The 18,265-nt window shown below is 39.7% G+C and overlaps 1 protein-coding gene across 4 annotated transcripts in view; it reads left to right on the plus strand.

The window, feature by feature from the left end:
* ACBD6 (acyl-CoA binding domain containing 6) overlaps positions 1–18,265 on the plus strand; it is a 199,940-nt gene that overhangs the window by 156,348 nt on the left and 25,327 nt on the right. For all 4 annotated transcript variants that reach the window (XR_016039600.1, XM_088845295.1, XM_088845294.1 and 1 more), the window contains one exon: positions 9,302–9,332. Coding sequence is in view for 3 of the 4 variants with exons in the window: in XM_088845295.1 (XP_088701421.1) it covers positions 9,302–9,332 (31 nt within the window). In the remaining variant the exon portion in view is untranslated. The remainder of the gene's footprint in view (positions 1–9,301; positions 9,333–18,265) is intronic.

Raw genomic sequence — 18,265 nt, forward strand, 5'->3', positions numbered from 1 at the left:
TCTAAACAGCATATTGAAAAGCAGAAGCTATCACTTTGCTGACAAAGGTCCGTCTAGTCAAAGCTTTGGTTTTTCCAGTGGTCACAGACGGATGTGGGAGGTGGACCATAAAGAAGGCTGAGTGCCAAAGAACCGATGCTTTCAAACTGAGGTGCTGGAAAAGTCTCTTGAGAGTCCCTTGGACATCAGGGAGATCAAACCAGTCAATCCTAAAGGAAATCAGTCCTGAATATTCATTGGAAGGACTGAGGCTGAAGCTCAGTTTGAGGTTGGATGGCTGGACAAGCTGTCACGTGAATTACTGTAGAACTCTAGGCTGACACTGCCCTGATGGCAGCTTCTGAATTGTTTCTGTCTGAAATCCTCCTGAATAAACAGATGCCAGGTGAATTCAATGATAGTCTTATCAGTCACAATGATTAGATGAGCCGAAGACCACCACCTTGTGGGCATAGTACATACATTATTGATCCTTTAGTTCCAGCTGCTCACTTATTCTGGGCCTACTTTACCCCAATCCCTCTTGCCAGCAATTTTAGTAATATGTCAGTGCAGTCATCTTATCTTCAGTTCCCAAAGCAAACTTGTTCTTGGGAACATCTGTATAGAAGTGAATCTGCTTGGCTGCCTTAAAAGAGATGAATAATCAGTGGTGGTTTAGTCGCTAAGTCGTGTCCAACTTGTGCAACCCACCACGAAATAGGGAAACATGATTAAGAAAATAACTGAAAGGAAAACAGTCAAGGGCAGCACTCATAGCTCAGCTGGTAAAGAATCTGCCTGCAATGCAAGAGACCCGGGTTCGATCCCTGGATCAGGAAGATCCCTTGGAGAAGGAAAAGGCAACCCACTCCAGTATTCTTGCCTGGGGAATTCCATAGACAGAGGAGCCTGATGGGCTCCAGTCCATGGGGTCACAGGGTCAGACATCACTGAGTGACTAACACTGACGTAAAACAAATGATTTTTTGTTCACGTATATGCCCAGACATTTACTTAATGCAAGACACTGAGGGACATCATTAGTTTATGACAACTGAATCATCAGGAAAAGATTAAATAATCTCCCATGTTCTCCATCTTGAGTGATAAGGGGAAGTAAGATACCTGAGAAAGTTTATAAGGGTGGTTTTCAGTGTTTGCATGTTCAAAGAGTAATGTGCCAATTATTTTTAAAATGTGCTGACAGGTTTTTCACTCTCTAAAAGGTGCTTTGTTATTATTTAGTTGCTCAGTTGTGTCCCACTCTTTGTGACACCATGGACCATAGCCCACCAAGCTCCTCTAGCCATGGGATTCTCCTAACAGGTGCTATTAATAGTTACATGAGGTGTTACTGTACCTACCTTTTTCTCCCCAAGAAAGAAAGGAATGTGCCTATAACCAACTGAAGACTTAACTCATGTATCAGAAAAATTCTTAGACAAATAATTATAAAATACGTTTGCCAACACCTAACATATGGTAAATTGTCAGATTAGTTTAATCATATTCTGTAATAAAGTCACAGATCTCACAGGTTAGGAGAGGCAAAACATTCCAAGCTTAGAAATAATATTGAAAATTACCCAAACTTATAATTACTAACTCATAATTTTTATCACTACTTCTAATTCCTCACAACCAATTTTCTTGAGTGCTTCCCTTATCATCTATTCACTTGAAATACTAACACAGAATTTTTATTTCAGATGTCAAATTACTGGATAAGAACTAAATCTCTCATTAGCCACATGGGGAAATGCATCCCCTCTATGCAGCTCTCTTATTACTCTCTTAATGATTCATTAAAGATACTGTGTACAGTATCTTTAGAACTAACATTGGTAGAAATGGTAGATCAAATCTGAATTAGAGTATCAGTATCACTGTGGTCACCAAAAAAAGAAATCCAGTGACACTCAGGAGAATTTTCTGCTCACACAGAACATCTTGGAAGCATGTTATTTCCATGACTTAAACGTCACATGCTATTAAAGTAATGCTCAAAATTCTCCAAGCCAGGATTCAACAGTACGTGAACCATGAACTTCCAGATGTTCAAGCTGGGTTTAGAAAAGGCAGAGGAACCAGAGATCAAATTGCCAACATCCACTGGCTCATTGAAAAAGCAAGAGAGTTCCAGAAAAACATCTACTTCTGCTTTATTGACTATGCCAAAGCCTTTGACTGTGTGGATCATGACAAACTAGAAAATTCTGAAAGAAATGGGAATACCAGAACACCTGACCTGCCTCTTGAGAAGTCTGTATACAGGTCAGGAAGCAACAGTTAGAACTGGACATGGAACAACAGACTGGTTCCAAATTGGGAAATGAGTATGTCAAAGCTATATATTATCACCTTGCTTATTTAACTTATATGCAGAAATGCTGAGCTGGATGAAGCACAAGCTGGAATCAAGATTGCCGGGAGAAATATCAATAACCTCAGATATGCAGATGACACCACCCTTATGGCAGAAAGTGAAGAAGAACTAAAGAGCCTTTTGATGAACATGAAAGAGGAGAGTGAAAAAGTTGGCTTAAAGCTCAACATTCAGAAAACAAAGATCATGGCATCTGGTCCCATCACTTCATGGGAAATAGATGGCGAAACAGTGGAAACAGTGTCAGACTTTATTTTTGGGGCTCCAAAATCACTGCAGATGATGATTGCAGCCATGAAATTAAAAGACGTTTACTCCTTGGAAGGAAAGTTATGACCAATCTAGACAGCATATTAAAAAGCAGAGACATTACTTTGTCAACAAAGGTCCGTCTAGTCAAGGCTATGGTTTTTCCAGTGGTCATGTATGGATGTGAGAGTTGGACTATAAAGAAAGCTGAGCGCCGAAGAATTGATGCTTTTGAACTGTGGTGTTGGAGAAGACTCTTGAGAGTCTCTGGACTGCAAGGAGATCCAACCAGTCCATCCTAAAGGAGATCAGTCCTGGGTGTTCATTGGAAGGACTGATGCTGAAGCTGAAACTCCAATTCTTTGGCCACGTAATGCAAAGAGCTGACTCATTGGGAAAGATCCTGATGCTGGGAAAGATTGAGGGCAGGAGGAGAAAGGGACGACAGAGGATGAGATGGTTGGATGGCATCACCGATGTGATGGACATGAGTTTGAGTGAACTCAGGGAGTTGGTGATGGACAGGGAGGCCTGGTGTGCTGCGGTTCATGGGGTCACAAAGAGTCAGACATGACTGAGTGACTGAACTGAACTGATACATGACACAATTAAGTAAGCATTTTAAAGTGTAAAGTCAGTGGTATTATGGAGAAGGCACTGACAACCCATTCCAGTACTCTTGCCTGGAAAATCCCGTGGACAGAGCAACCTAGTAGGCTGCAGTCCATGGGGGTCGCTAAGAGTCGGACACGACTGAGCAACTTCACTTTCACTTTTCACTTTCATGCATTGGAGAAGGAAATGGCAACCCACTCCAGTGTTCTTGCCTGGAGAATCTCAGGGACGGGGTAGCCTGGTGGGCTGCCGTCTGTGGGGTCCCGCAGAGTTGGACATGACTTATGCGACTTAGCAGCAGCAGTGGTATTAAGAACATTCATGTTGTTGTGCAACTGTCACTACTATCCATCTGCAGAATGTTTTCATCATCCCATACTGAAACTGTACCCATTAGACAATAACTCCTCATTCCTCTCTCTCTGCAACCCCTGGCAACCACTGTTCTGTTGCTGTCTCTCTGAATTTCACTACTCCTAAATAGTTGATACAACTGGAATAATACAATATTTATCTTTTTGTATCTGTCTTTATTCACTATACCACTTTCTTTTGACCAGGAAGAAAAAGGCTTTCTCTGTACACATGCTTCTATCTCCTTGCTTTATTTTGAAAATCCTAAGAGAAGACTCTAATTGGTTTGGCTTGAGGGACATACTTACTTCCAGATCAGGAGGATGATGGGTGCTATGATGTGCTCAGCTCAGGAGGTTGCATGACCACCCTAGAATCTTCCCCAATTCTCTATGTGTACATACGTTCTCAAAGAGCCCTTCCTTGTTCTTTTGATCTAAAATAGCATCTCACATCATCTAGACATTGTATTATGCTTTTTTTTTTTTGGAGCACTTATTACTGTCTATCGCAAAAAAGATTTATTTGCTTATTACTTCCCCTACCACTAGAATGTAAGAGTTATAACATGAGGGACCTTCTCTCTCTTGCTCACCTCTGTGCTCCCAGGACCTGGAACACTGCCTGGACCATAGTAGGTGCTCAATAAACATTTTAAATTAATTCATTAGTTGGAGATTGAGGTGGAGATATAGATTTAGTACTCATTGGTAAAAGTGATTAAAAGAAATTAATTATGCTTCTACCTCTCTTGTGAAGATCAGTTCAGTTCAGTCGCTCAGTCGTGTCTGACTCTTTGCGACCCCATGAATCACAGCACGCCAGGCCTCCCTGTCCATCACCAACTCCCGGAGTTCACTCAGACTCATGTCCATTGAGTCGGTGATGCCATCCAGCCACCTCATTCTCTGTCGTCCCCTTCTCCTCCCGTCCCCAATCCTTCCCAGCATCAGAGTCTTTTCCAGTGAGTCAACTCGTCGCATGAGGTGGCCAAAGTATTGGAGTTTCAGCTTTAGCATCAGTCCTTCCAATGAACACCCAGGACTAATCTCCTTTAGAATGGACTGGTTGGATCTCCTTGCAGTCCAAGGGACTCTCAAGAGTCTTCTCCAGCACCACAGTTCAAAAGCATCAATTCTTCGGCGCTCAGCTTTCAGCATTACATATTGAATGAAATTGAACTCTGCATATATATTTATACGAACATAGTAATTAAACAAGGAACTTATGCACAAATAGCAAGAAAGTTACATTTTCTAAAAATGGATAATTGTATAAAACATAACCTTGCATGATGGATGCATAGGTTAGAGTCCTGAGGCTGCAATAGATTAAACCCTTACTGAAATTGTTTTCTGTTGCCAAGCATTTAAACTATAAATGTGAATGTATAAACCCATCAGGTGTGTGTACACATATACAAACACACACAGACATCCATTTTTACTGGTTAACTTTGGAAACTAGCAAAGCAGATACAAGTTTAAAGCCATAGTGGGCAATGCAGTTCTTTCCAAATTGCCCTTGGCTGTAGCCAGGTAAATCCAGATACTCAGGAACACAACTTCACACTGTCATCCCACCCCTCGTTATCATCTCTTGGATCTTGTTTACTGTAGCTGCCTCAGCTCTCTTCCCCTGTTCCGTTCCGTTTCGTCGCTCAGTCGTGTCTGATTCTTTGTGACCCCGTGGACCGTAGCCTACCAGGCTTCTCCGTCCATGGGATTCTCGAGGCAAGAATACTGAAGTGGGTTACCGTTTCCTTCTCCAGAGGATCTTCCCGACCCAGGGATCGAACCCGGGTCTCCCGCATTGGAGGCAGATGCTTTAACCTCTGAGCCACCAGGGAAGCCCTCTCTTCCCCTACCTGTCATTAATCTCAAGGGCAGGGCAAGGCAAAGAGGAACTAGGAACAAAGTAGGGACTGAATTGAAAAATACAAGAAACAAGTAGGCAAAAATAATCTCTTGTTTTTCTGACTTCTTGCTGCTCCTGTCTATCTTTTACTACCCTTAGAGTTTATTATTATCCTTATGATATATCATGAGCATCTCAAACGTAAGCAGTGCTGCACCTCAGCTGAATCTACCCTACTCACAAGGTTCCTCAAAATTACATCTTTCACATCTCCTCCAACCTATCCACCCACGTTACCGCCAAATCCAGTGAGAACTCCAGTTCCTGGTAAGAAAATAGTTTAATCAAACTTTATTGCCTCACAGTTGTCTTCTACCCATCGGCTGTTATCCCTGCTGAACTTCTCTAGGTGTTAAGGAATTACTTTTTTCTAACTACCTATCTGAACCAGAAAATAAGCTCTCTGTGGCAGCTTTTTGCCTTTCTTCTTAGATTAAATAGAACCACACCCAAAACCTTCTGGGAACCAACCCCCATATTCAGTCTTTAGGAAATGGGAAAGGTAGATATGATTTGTCTAAGAGTAGTTGATTTAAATCATAATACCACTCTGTCTCATTTACAATAATGGTTAATCATTTATTCCAGGAGCTCAAGAATGGCCATGCACATACTAAATGCATATCAAATTCATCTAAATTCTACTTTTCACCTATCCATCATCCTGATTATGTGTTGCTTAGGTAACATGATCATCTGCCTTCAGCTTAAGAAATAGCATTGCTCAGATGGAAAGATACACCATGTTCTTAGATTGGAAGAATCGATTTAGTCAAAATGATTATACTACTCAAGGCAATGTACAGATTCAATGCAATCTGTATCAAATTATCAATGGCATTTTTCACAAAATTTTTAGAAAAAAAAAAATTTTTTTTAATTTGCATGGAAACACAAAAGGCCCAGAATAGCTGAAGCAGTTTTGAGAAAGGAAAATGGAACTGGAGGAATAAGGCTCCCTGACTTTATGCTACAAAGCTACAGTCATCAAAACAGTATAGAACTGGCACAAAAACAGAAATGTAGATCAATGGAACAGGATACAAAGTTCAGAAGTAAATCCGCACACCTATGGTCAGTCTGTGACAGAAGAGGCAAGACTATACAATGGCAAAAACACAGTCTTTTCAATAAATGATGCTGGGGAAACTGGAAAGCTACATGTAGAACAATTAGAATATTCTCTAAAACCGTACACAATAATAAATTCAAAATGGATTAAAGACCTAAATATAAGACTGGATACTATAAAACTCTTAGAAGAAAACATAGGAAGAACACTATTTGACATAAATCACAGCAATACCTTTAAAGGTCCACCTCCCAGAGTAATGAAAATAAAAAGCAAAAATAAACAAATGGGACCTAATTAAACTCTAAAGCTTCTGCACAGCAGAGGAAACCATAAAGGAAACAAAAAGACAACCCACAGGATGGGAGAAAATATCTGCAAACGAAGCAACTTACAAGGGATTAATCTCCAAAATATGCAAGCAGTTCATACAACTCAATATCAAAAACAAAATGAAAAACAACCAATCAAAAAATGGGCAAATGATCTAAATAGACATTTCCCTAAGAAAGACATATGGATGGCCAAAAACACATGAAGAAATACTGAACGTTGCTAATTATTAGAGAAAATCAAAACTAAAGAGGTATCACCTCATACAGGTCAGAATATGTGTGTGCTCAATTATGTCCAACTCTGTGACTCGATGGATTGTAACCCACCAGGCTCGTCTGTTCATAGGATTCTCCAGGCAGGAGTACTGGAGTGAGTTGCCTTTTCCTCCTCCAAGGAATCTTCCTGACCAGGTATTGAACCTGTGTCTCCTTTGTCTCCTGAATTGGCAGGCTGATTCTTTACCACTGAGCCACCTGGGAAGCCCACCGGCCAGAATGGCCATCATCAAAAACTCTACAAATAATAAATCCTGGCGAGGATGCAGAGGAAGAGAGAACATTCCTACACTGTTGGTGAGAATGTAAATTGATACAACTACTACTTGGAGAACGGAGCTTCCTAGGTGGCCCCGGTGGTAAAGAGTCTGCCTGCCAATGCAGGAAACACAAGAGACATGGGTTCAATCCCTGGGTCAAAAAGATCCCCTGGAGTAAGAAGTGGTGGACAGAGGAGCCTGGCAGGCTACAACCATGGTGCCCCTAAGTCAGACGCAACTGAGCACACAATATAGAGAAGAGCATGGAGGTTCCTTTCAATACTAAAAAGGGAGCAACCATATGATCTAGCAGTTCCACTCCTGACCATATATCCAGAGAGAACCACAATTCAAAAAGATGCATGCACCCCAATGTTTATTGCAGCACTACTCACAATAGCTAAGACATGGAAGCAAATTAAATGTCAACGACAGAGGAGTGAATAAAGACAAGGTGGTTATATGTACAGTGGAATATTACTGAGACATAAAAAAGAATGAAATAATGCCGTTTGCAGCAGCATGGATGGACCTAGACATTATCATACTAAATGAAGTCAGACAGAGACAAAAATCATATGATATCACTTATATGTAGAATCTAGAAATGTAAATATGTCAAAATCTAGAATCACTTATACAAATGAGTTTATTTATTACACAGAACAGATTCAGACTTTGAAAACAAACTTAACGGTTACCAAAGAGGAGAGATTGGAGGAGGGATCAATTAGGAATTTGGGGATTAACATATACATCCCACTATACAGAAAACAGATAATCAACAAGGACCTATTGTATGTACAGAGAACTGCTCAATGTTCTATAATAACCTATGGGAAAAGAATCTGAAAAATAGATATATGTATAACTGAATCACTTTGCTGTACAGCTGAAACTAACATTGTAAATCAACTGTACTCCAATGTAAAATAAAAATTAAAAAGAAATAGCATTGTGAAAAAGTACTCATCAATAATTAGTTTATATAGTTAAAATATTTTGATTTTAAAGGAATAAAAATTGAACTGAACAGTTGGATTTTCCTGAGTATATGTGGGAAATTTTGACTTAACAACTTGTAGAGACTTTATGTGCCTTGAAATCACATTTCTGTATATTTCTGTATTTGATATGATTAGGAATCTTTGTGTTATAAGCCTGGAATCTGACTCTTTGAAAATGGGTTAAAAAGCTACTAATTCTTACTATAAATCATAGACTTCTTAGATAGATTTTGGAAATGTACTTTAAAAAAAACATTATAATACTGGCCATGATAAATGGCCATTTTTCTGCCACTAATTGGGTAATCAAACTGTCACATTTTAAAGGATTCCCTTTGGTTTAATATCTGCAGATCTAGTCATCATGTCCCTCTGTGGCTGCTGCAGTGCACAAGTTACCATTCAACCTTCTCCTTTTCTCCGAGATGGAGAGTTTGGTCAGAGGTTACTGTGAGGCTCAAAGAACTGGCTTCTTTTCTTGTAGCTGGTAAACCTGTGGAACTTCATCCGATATTTGCTGTAGCTTATATATTTTCAAGGCAATGGCAAGCCACTCCAGTACTCTTGCCTAGAAAATCCCATGGACAGAGGAGCCTGGTGGGCTACAGTCCATGGGGTCGCTACTAGTCGGACAAGACTGAGTGACTTCACTTTCACTTTTCACTTTCACACATTGGAGAAGGAAATGGCAACCCACTCCAGGGTTCTTGCCTGGAGAATCCCAGGGATGGCAGAGCCTGGTGGGCTGCCGTCTATGGGGTCGCACAGAGTCGGACACGACTGAAGAGACTTAGCAGCATATATTTTCATACTTTTGCAATAACTTAGATTCTTTGTTTCTTTTATAGGATAATGAAGGTCAAACAGCTCTACATTATGGTAAGATGTTTTTTAAATTATTACTAATTATATTTGACTTTATTTGCTTATCTCAGCTTTGTCCAACACTACATAGCGCTTGGAAAAATGCCAACCACTAGGCGGAGCCTGGTGGGCTGCCGTCTATGGGGTCACACAGTCGGACATGACTGAAGTGACTTAGCAGCAGCAGCAGCAGAGCTACAATAACTTTATGTTTAAAAAATAGATTAGTAACCTCTAAGGAGATCAATCCTGGGTGTTCATTGGAGGGACTGATGCTAAAGCTGAAACTGCAATACTTAGGCCACCTCATGCGACGTGTTGACTCACTGGAAAAGAGTCTGATGCTGGGAAAGGTTGGGGGCGGGAGGAGAAGGGGACGACCGAGAATGAGATGGCTGGATGGCATCACCGACTCTGTGGACATGAGTTTGAGTGAACTCCGGGAGTTGGTGATGGACAGGGAGGCCTGGCGTGCTGTGATTCATGGGGTCGCGGAGAGTCGGACACGACTGAGCGACTGAACTGAACTGAAAGTTGATTATATGTTAAAATTCTTATGGACACATTCATAGTGAATTGAGCATTTCTACACAGTCAACAGAAATGAAGGTTCCTCCAATCCCCTTTTGAAACTTCATTATTTCATTCCTGTTATTATCAGTGACAACTAAGATTCTAACCGTTGTTACTTAGGAGCTAGAATCTCTCCTGTAAGAAATAATTTCTTGATGTGAGGAAAAATAGATTTGATTTTTTAATTTATTTCTTCTATTAACTGATTAGCCTTGTTAAGTAATTTTCACTTAAATAATCTGTAAAACAGAGGATAATCTGTAAAATGGGAGTAATATGGCTCTTAAGGAGCTACTGGTGAGAGGTAAGAGATACTAAAGTACTTTGGAAACTGTGAAGTACTTGAGAAAGTATTGTTACTTTTATCCTATTTGGATATGAACATAGTTGAATAAGGGCTTCCCAGGTGGGTCAGTGGGTAAAGAATCCTCCTGCAATGCAGGAAATGTGGGTTTGATCCCTGGGTCGGGAAGATCCTCTAGAGGAGGGCATGGGAATCCACTCCAGTATTCTTGCCTGGAGAATCTTATGGACAGAGAAGCCTGGCGGGCTACAGTCCATAGGGTCGCAAAGAGTTGGATATGACTGAAGGGACTGAGCGTGCATGCACACACACACACACACACACAGTTGAATAAAAGACAGCCATCAATATTTAAACTAGCATATATCAAGAACATCTCCCAGTCAATAAGAAACAATCAAATGGAAAAAATAGACCCCAAAAAACAGATAGTCAGCTCACAAATGAAAAGACCCAAATAACCAATAAACAAGGTGCTCACCCTCACCAGTAACTTCCAAGAACTATGAATAGTCTGAGATCATACACTACTTGAACTCTTACCAGTTAGCCTGATGCAGTTTTATGGATGCTGGCAAAAGACACAAAACTCATGGATCAGAGACAAAAGACTATGGTTCACAGCACAGTAAGCAGCATGAGCTTCATGTTTGTGTCATTTCCCCTTGAGTCCCTTGGGAGCTACAAAGAGAAGCCGCAGCAGATCTTAGACACATAGTGTCATGGCTTAGAAATCCTAAGCTTAGGGAACTCCAGTCTTTTATAATAAGCTGCCAGCAGACCTGCCCAAACTTTGCCCTGGAGAACACAAGTCTTTATCACACTGGACAATAAACAAACCTGCTTTTTATTCTAGAAGGAAGCAGTACCTCCGTTGACAAAGGTCATTCGCTATATTAACATCTTTTGAAAGACAGTCTAGCATAAAAGCTATCTTTACCTCTGGTCACGTGGTGCACAGAAACATGAGAATCCCTTGGAGAAATGTCTCCCAACAATAATTAGGGGATGCAGATTAAAACATTCAAATACAACTTCACACAACTGGCAACATGTAAATATGTGCACCAGGGCTTCCCCGGTGGCTCAGCAGTAAAGAACCCACCTGCAATGCAGGAGCCACAGGAGATGCAGGTTCGATCCATGGGTCGGGAAGATCCCCTGGAGGAGGGCATAGCAACCCACTCCAGTATTCTTGCCTGGAGAATCCCATGGACAGAGGAGCCTGATGGGCTATAATCCAAGGGGTCGCAAAGAGTCGGACACTACTGAAGCAACTTAGCATACACATAGCATACACGCAACATGTGCAAAGAATAGAACTAGGATGTGGAGGAACAAAAACTCTCATATACTGCTATTGGGGATGTCCAACCATTGCATCACTTTGGAGGTGAATTTGGCAAAAATCTAGTGAAATTGAAGGTATGGGTACACATACCCTGCTGCTAAGTCACGTCAGTTGTGTCCGACTCTGTGCGACCCTATAGACAGCAACCCACCAGGCTCCCCTGTCCCTGGGATTTTCCAGGCAGCAATACTGGAGTGGGTTGCCACTTCCTTCTCCAATGCGTGAAAGCGAAGTCGCTCAGTTGTGTCCGACTCTTAGCAAGCCCATGGACTGCAGCCTACCAGGCTCCTCCATCCATGAAATTTTCCAGGCAAGAGTACTGGAGTAGGTCTACAACCTGGCAATTTCACTTCTAGTATATTCCCTGGAAATACTCTCCAACATGTGTATAATGAAACATAATTAAGAATATATACTGCAGCATTACTTGTAATAGCCAAAAACTTGTATTATTAGCCTTTATATTCTTCTGTTTCTGTACTTAAAATAGTTAAGTTGCATATATATATATATTTATATATATATATATACACACACACACATATATGCATACGTGTACATTTTATGTTACCAAATACCTTTGAAAGGTGTGCCCATCACAGTATATAAGAAATTTCAAGGGTCCTTTCTATAAATAGCCCTCTGAAGTAGTTGTTTTTTCCAATTTATAAATGAGGAAATCAAAACTCAAAGAAGTTAGTAAACTTACCTAACAGAGCCAGAAATTCAAACCCATTATCTCTAAATTTACCAGGAAAGGAGAGAAAAACAAATGCCTTCCCCTCCCACTTTCCACAGTGCTCACATCTCTCACTCTGCAAACATGTTCGTGTAAGTCTGCCATATAGCTCCTCTAAAATCACCAAATGCTGGCTACTCTGAACACTGATTTTCAGTCTAAGAACAAACTTTTCTCAGCTTCCTTCTTACCTGTTTGAATCAGGCATTAAGTCAGGCACTCCAGCAGTGATTGTGAGGTCTTCACCAAAAAATTGGGGGCTGCGCCTTATTCCTGACACCTGGCTTCAAGAAGCAAACTGACTTTTGTTTCAAAATATGTGCCATAAGGTCCAGAGTATACCGCTCTGCTTAAAAAGACAACTCTGCCAAACGCAACCTCCTTTGAAAAGGAGGGAGTTCCACACACTAAAATTAAGTTCTTTTAAAAGTGTGTTGCATAAGCAGTGTAAGTGGATCCGTGGGGTTTCATTGGAACTGTTATGAACATGCTTGAGGTTCATCAGCTTTCAGTGAGCCATTCAAGGGCTGCATTAGGGCCTGGGGACCATGGTGACTGACAACTCAAAGTGCAGGTGTGACGGGACCACTCAGCTTCCTCGTGAAGTGAAACAGAACTGCTTAGAAAGCAAGATCTGCTTCTCAGGAGCAGAAGGAAGGAAACACTTCATCTAAGAAGAAAAAGATGCTGTATTCATTTTATCAGAGATTGATCCTAGTGTTAAATGCCCATATTGTTAGTGTTAGTCTCTCAGTCGTGTCCGACTCTGCAACCCAATGGACTGTAGCCTGCCAGGCTCCTCTGTCCATGGGATTCTCCAGGCAAGAATACTGGAGTGGATTGCCATTCCCTTCTCCAGAGGATCTTTCTGACCCAGGGATTGAACCCAGGTCTTCTGCATTGCAGGCAGATTCTTTACCATCTGAGCTACAGGGAATTCCCGTTAAATGCTCTGTTAATCTTCAACTGGAAACAAAACTGTCCTTGAAACAATATCCTAGTCCTTCTAAACTCCTCATATGTGGAAAATATGTTTTAGTTTCTCTCTTCTTAAACAAGTTTCATTGGATCAAAAATTTAGAGAGAGAGATTGAATCAGATGCAGGGAGCTCAAATCCAATGCTCCGTGACTACCTAGAGGGGTGTGATGGGGTGGGAGGGAGGCTCAGGAGGAAGGGGACATACATATACCTATAGCTGATTCATGTTGAAATAGGGCAGAAACCAACACAATACTGTCAAACAGTTGTCCTCTAATTTAAAATAATTAGCAAAAATCTTAAAAAAAAGTACTCTTTAGTTTACACATACACAAGTTTAGGAAATGTGTGGCATGTCTAAAAGAAAGCAAATTATTAGTTCTTATTTCCATCCCCTCAATCCTTCTTTCATTCAGTAGACATTTTTTTAGTGCCTTCTCTGTGGCACGTGTTGTGTATTCCTTTCATTTCTCCATCCAGAAACTGTAGAAACAGTTACCCCAGACTAAATATGCCCTTGAGAATGTAGATGAGTCATTCTGTCATCCATTAGGGGTAAATGCCTTTACCGATGTGGGAATGTGTCCATTTAATTTGATACGTGTAAACTTTTCTGAATAGTAACAGGGTTGACATTATTTGAAGGTCTTTCTGACTGGCTTCAAAATAAGCTATATTTTCTTTTTGTTCTGATACAAAAAAATTCTCTAATATATATTGTTAAGTGAAAGGAGTAAAGTGAAGAACAGTATATATACTGTGCTGCCACGAATATATCTGTACATATTTGCTAGTAAGATACACAAAAGTATGAAAGATACACAAAAGTGAATGTTGATTGCCTAAGGGAGGAAGTGTGGAACTCGAATACAAGCACAAAATAAAAGTTTTTTCCTATAAACCCTTTAATAACTTCTGTATTTATAACCATGTACATATATTACCTATTTGAAAATTAAATGATTTAAAATCTTAATTTTATATAGGCTCTATTAGTATTGTAAATACTACTTAACTTCTTAATTGTAATTGATTCATTCAGATATTGGAGAAGGCAATGACAACCTACTCCGGTGCTTTTGCCTGGAAAATCCCATGGACGGAGGAGCCTGGTAGGGTGCAGTCCATGGGGTCACTAAGAGTCAGACACGACTGAGTGCCTTCAGTTTCATTTTTCACTTTCATGCATTGAAAAAGGAAATGGCAACCCAATCCAGGGTTCTTGCCTGGAGAATCCCAGGGACGGGGGACCCTCGTGGGCTGCCGTCTATGGGGTCGCACAGAATCGGATATGACTGAAGCAACGTAGCAGCAGCAGCAGCATTCAGATATTTAATGAACATGAATTATTTGCTGGATAAATATACCAAACATGTTTTTTAAGCTAACAAATGTCCCCAGACATTGGGTGTCCTTCACCTCCCACCCTAATAAAGACCTGGTAACCATAGTGCTACTGTTTGAGTCAACACTGTATCTAATCTGGGGAAACTGTGGGCTTGGATTTCAGTGCCAGCAAACCCTGGAAATGATGCTTCATGAGGAATGGGAAGTTGGAACTGAGACCCTGAACATAAACGAAGACCCTCTATGGACTACATCCCCAATAGGAAAAAAAAATTAGCTTAGAAAAAATTGACCTACTAGTGTAAGAAAGGACAACAAGGTTATCTGCCACAGACCAGAATGTGGGTGAAAAAAAAAAGCCCCATTTCAAGCAAGTTTGGGGTTTAAATTTATATTGATTGTTTCAGAAATTCTCATATTGAGAAATTAACATAGTCAGTGCACTCAGCTGGTTACCCCTAAAGGGCCTGGTGGAAGCAAATGCTAAACTTCTCTCCCTTAACTAATGCAGCACAAAATTCCTACAGAAAGAAGTTCTGCTGAAAATGAGCTCACAATTCGAACTTACAGAATACACTTGAGTGAATGTCAGCAGACACAGTAAACCACAGGATCAGACTTTAAGGAATTTTAAGTAAAACTACTAGATAGAAATTATCAGAAAAAAATTTGTGTAAAATCAAGGATTCAAAAACACGAGAACAAGACACTCCAAAAAAAGAACAAGGGAATTTCAAAGAGAATCACATAGAATTTCAATAAATGAAAAGTTACAAAAATCTTACAATATGAATAGGTTAAAGTGCAGAATTAGCACAAATTAAAAAAAACAACAACTATGGTGAACTGAAAGGTAGTTCTAAAAGGCACTGCAGAAAGATAACAAAATGGAATTGCAGAAGAAACACCAAGTGTAAAATGATGAATCTCACAAACATACTGAGTTCAGGATGCCAGACGCAAAAGAAGTATGTACTATATGCTTCTATTTATATGAAGATCAAAAACAGGAAGAACTCATCTCAGCATTAGCACACAGGATATTGGTCACCTTGGGGAACTGGGTAGGTAGCATTTGAAAGGGTTGAACAGGGCAAGAGTGCTTCTGAGATTCTAATAATGATCTGACTCTTGATCTGTGTGCCAGTTAGTTACATGGATAAATTCATCTTAAGAAAGTTTTTGATTTTGGTACTCTTTTGCATGTATTTTATACTCAAAGTTTACACATACACACACAAATTCAAACCTTGACAGATAAGATGGTGATGTTACTGTTTTCATACATATAATCTCTTAATGTTTCCAACAGATGCCTTAGCTAGGCCCTGTTTTCCTATATTTGCAGATAAAAAACTGAAGTCCAGAGAGGTGAAGTGATCTTGACAGGGTAACATGTCTACTTCCAGTCTTTTCATAACTCCATAAATAATTACAGTCCTAGTATCCTTTTAAAGCACACATAATTTTTTTGGAAGATAATCTTTTATAGAAATAAATGAAAATCTTTTATCATTGGTCACCCTGATCAGTGGGTCAGGCTGTTTTTCAAGACTATACTTGTGAGTAAGCACACACATATATGTTCATTTATGTGCCTTTATATTCCTATTTCTGTTCACTAAGAGTTTAGATAATCATAAAAATTATTTATCCTTGAATTAGGAATCCTGCCCAAGATTGATCTAGTAAAATTATCTCTTTCTCTCATATTATTGTAGAAATAACAAGACTAATACCATATATGTTATAATCAAGATAATTAAACACGCAAATAGTATTAGAGGTTTTGGCATTACCAATATATAAAACTAAAATATTCTGACAACTCAGAAATATTTCATGAAATTAATACTTTAAAGGTGCAATTTAATTTTTAATTTAGATTTTTTTACTAGGTCACTAGATTTTGCCCAATTTTAAGACTGTCAAAACAGAGTTTTGCTTGTAATAATAATGTTGATACTTATAATTTATTAAGCACCTAACATATGCGAGGGAATCTTCTGGGCATACTTTATCCATTTAGTCACTTAATATTATTGAATTTTTTTTAATTTAATAGACATTTGTTGATTTTATTTTATTTTAGGACCCTTAACCTGTTCTTAGAACTTTCATAACACTCTAAGTATGGTTAAATCCAATGATTGCACACAATGTTGGGGATGTCTTGGGGACTTAGCTATTATTTTTTATGAATTACAGTTTGGCTTGACAGCTGTCCTTGTGTTGACAGCTCTTCTGATTATAGCAGTTGTCAAACTCCATCCTTAAGCAGGTTGTAAATCCTGCCTTCTTCCGATTAAAACTGGGTCAGAGCCAATGGCAGGTTAACTAGAGGCCAGTGTTCTACTACTGTATGTCCTTACTGGTTTGTTCGAAATGCATTTTGCATAGTGGCATACTAAACCTTCATTTGCCTGTGTTTTATTTTTGATGTTTTTGAACTTTCAGGTATCTGTCCTCCTGTTATTTTGCGATTAAACATGGTCTTTGCTGAAGAGTGTATTAGTTTAAGTGTGGTCTTCCTTGTAAATGGCCTGTTAGTCCTCTCCTCCTCCCCCTCCACTGGGAATACTAACATCATTGCATCTGTGTCTCCCAGGGGAAATCAAGGCTTTTCCTTGCACATGCAGTCATGTGATTTCAGAGTGGGCAGGCTTTGTATCCTCATGAGCCCTCGATCTTCCACGTAAAGCACCATCTGTTCTGTTCCTTGCACGTTGTTACAGGGCAGTGGGAGGAGGCATTAGAGTGAAAATAAATAAAATAAAAAAAGAAAGAAATTCATCATCAAAACCCTGAGGATTAATGGAGTCAGAAGGCTCACTGCTCTGAATGAAAATTCATCTTCACCTGTGCCAGTGTCAGGGCTGCCTCCATGGCACTTGACAAATAGAGGTTCCCAGGGTACCATAAATCCAGCAACTATTCTAATCCCTATAGACTAGCTCAAGCCTTTCCGAGATGAGCTTACAACTGTTTTTGTATTTTGCAGCACATTGTAGGCACTAGTATCCCCTCATTAATTTGGTAAAACGTTAGCACCCCTTCCTTCTCATCTTGTTCTCATCTTCTTTGTCTTTGTCCATTTTGAGAGGGTGAGCAGCTCACATGTTTCTGAAAGACGACTCTGCCTTGTGAATTGTGCTTCACTGAAGATGCCAAAGGCAGAGAAGTCAATTAACTAATGAATTTTGAGCAAATACTAATCCCCAATACTGTGTTAGGTGAAGAGGAGAAAATTAGAAAAGCATATAATCAAGTAGCTCACCATCTAATTGGGAGCACAGAGCATATAATTTCAAAAACTGTTGGGCACCTCTACGTGCAGGGGATTGTGTGCTAAATGTAAACATTATTGATGCCTATCAATAGTGACTCTCCAAGAGGTACTACAAGTGCCTTCCTCATTCCAGGGTAAGATTCACTTGTGTGTTTTCTTCTTGTCCTTTAAATCAATCTTTCTCCTTTTGTCCTTTATTTTTTTCTTCCTACTGCAACTTCCTAACTGCTTATGCTTTTGTACCAGTCTTTGCATAAACCCCAGGAATTTGTTAATAAAACTGCTTTCCTTGTGGGTAACTTATCCCTTACTCTGAAGTTACTCTTTTGTAACCCTTAAATTCCAAATTTAAATCTCACTTCATA

The sequence above is a fragment of the Moschus berezovskii genome, chromosome 17 (assembly GCF_049115385.1).
Source record: "Moschus berezovskii isolate FMDL1 chromosome 17, NW_MosBer_1.0, whole genome shotgun sequence".
Lineage (NCBI taxonomy): Eukaryota > Metazoa > Chordata > Mammalia > Artiodactyla > Moschidae > Moschus > Moschus berezovskii.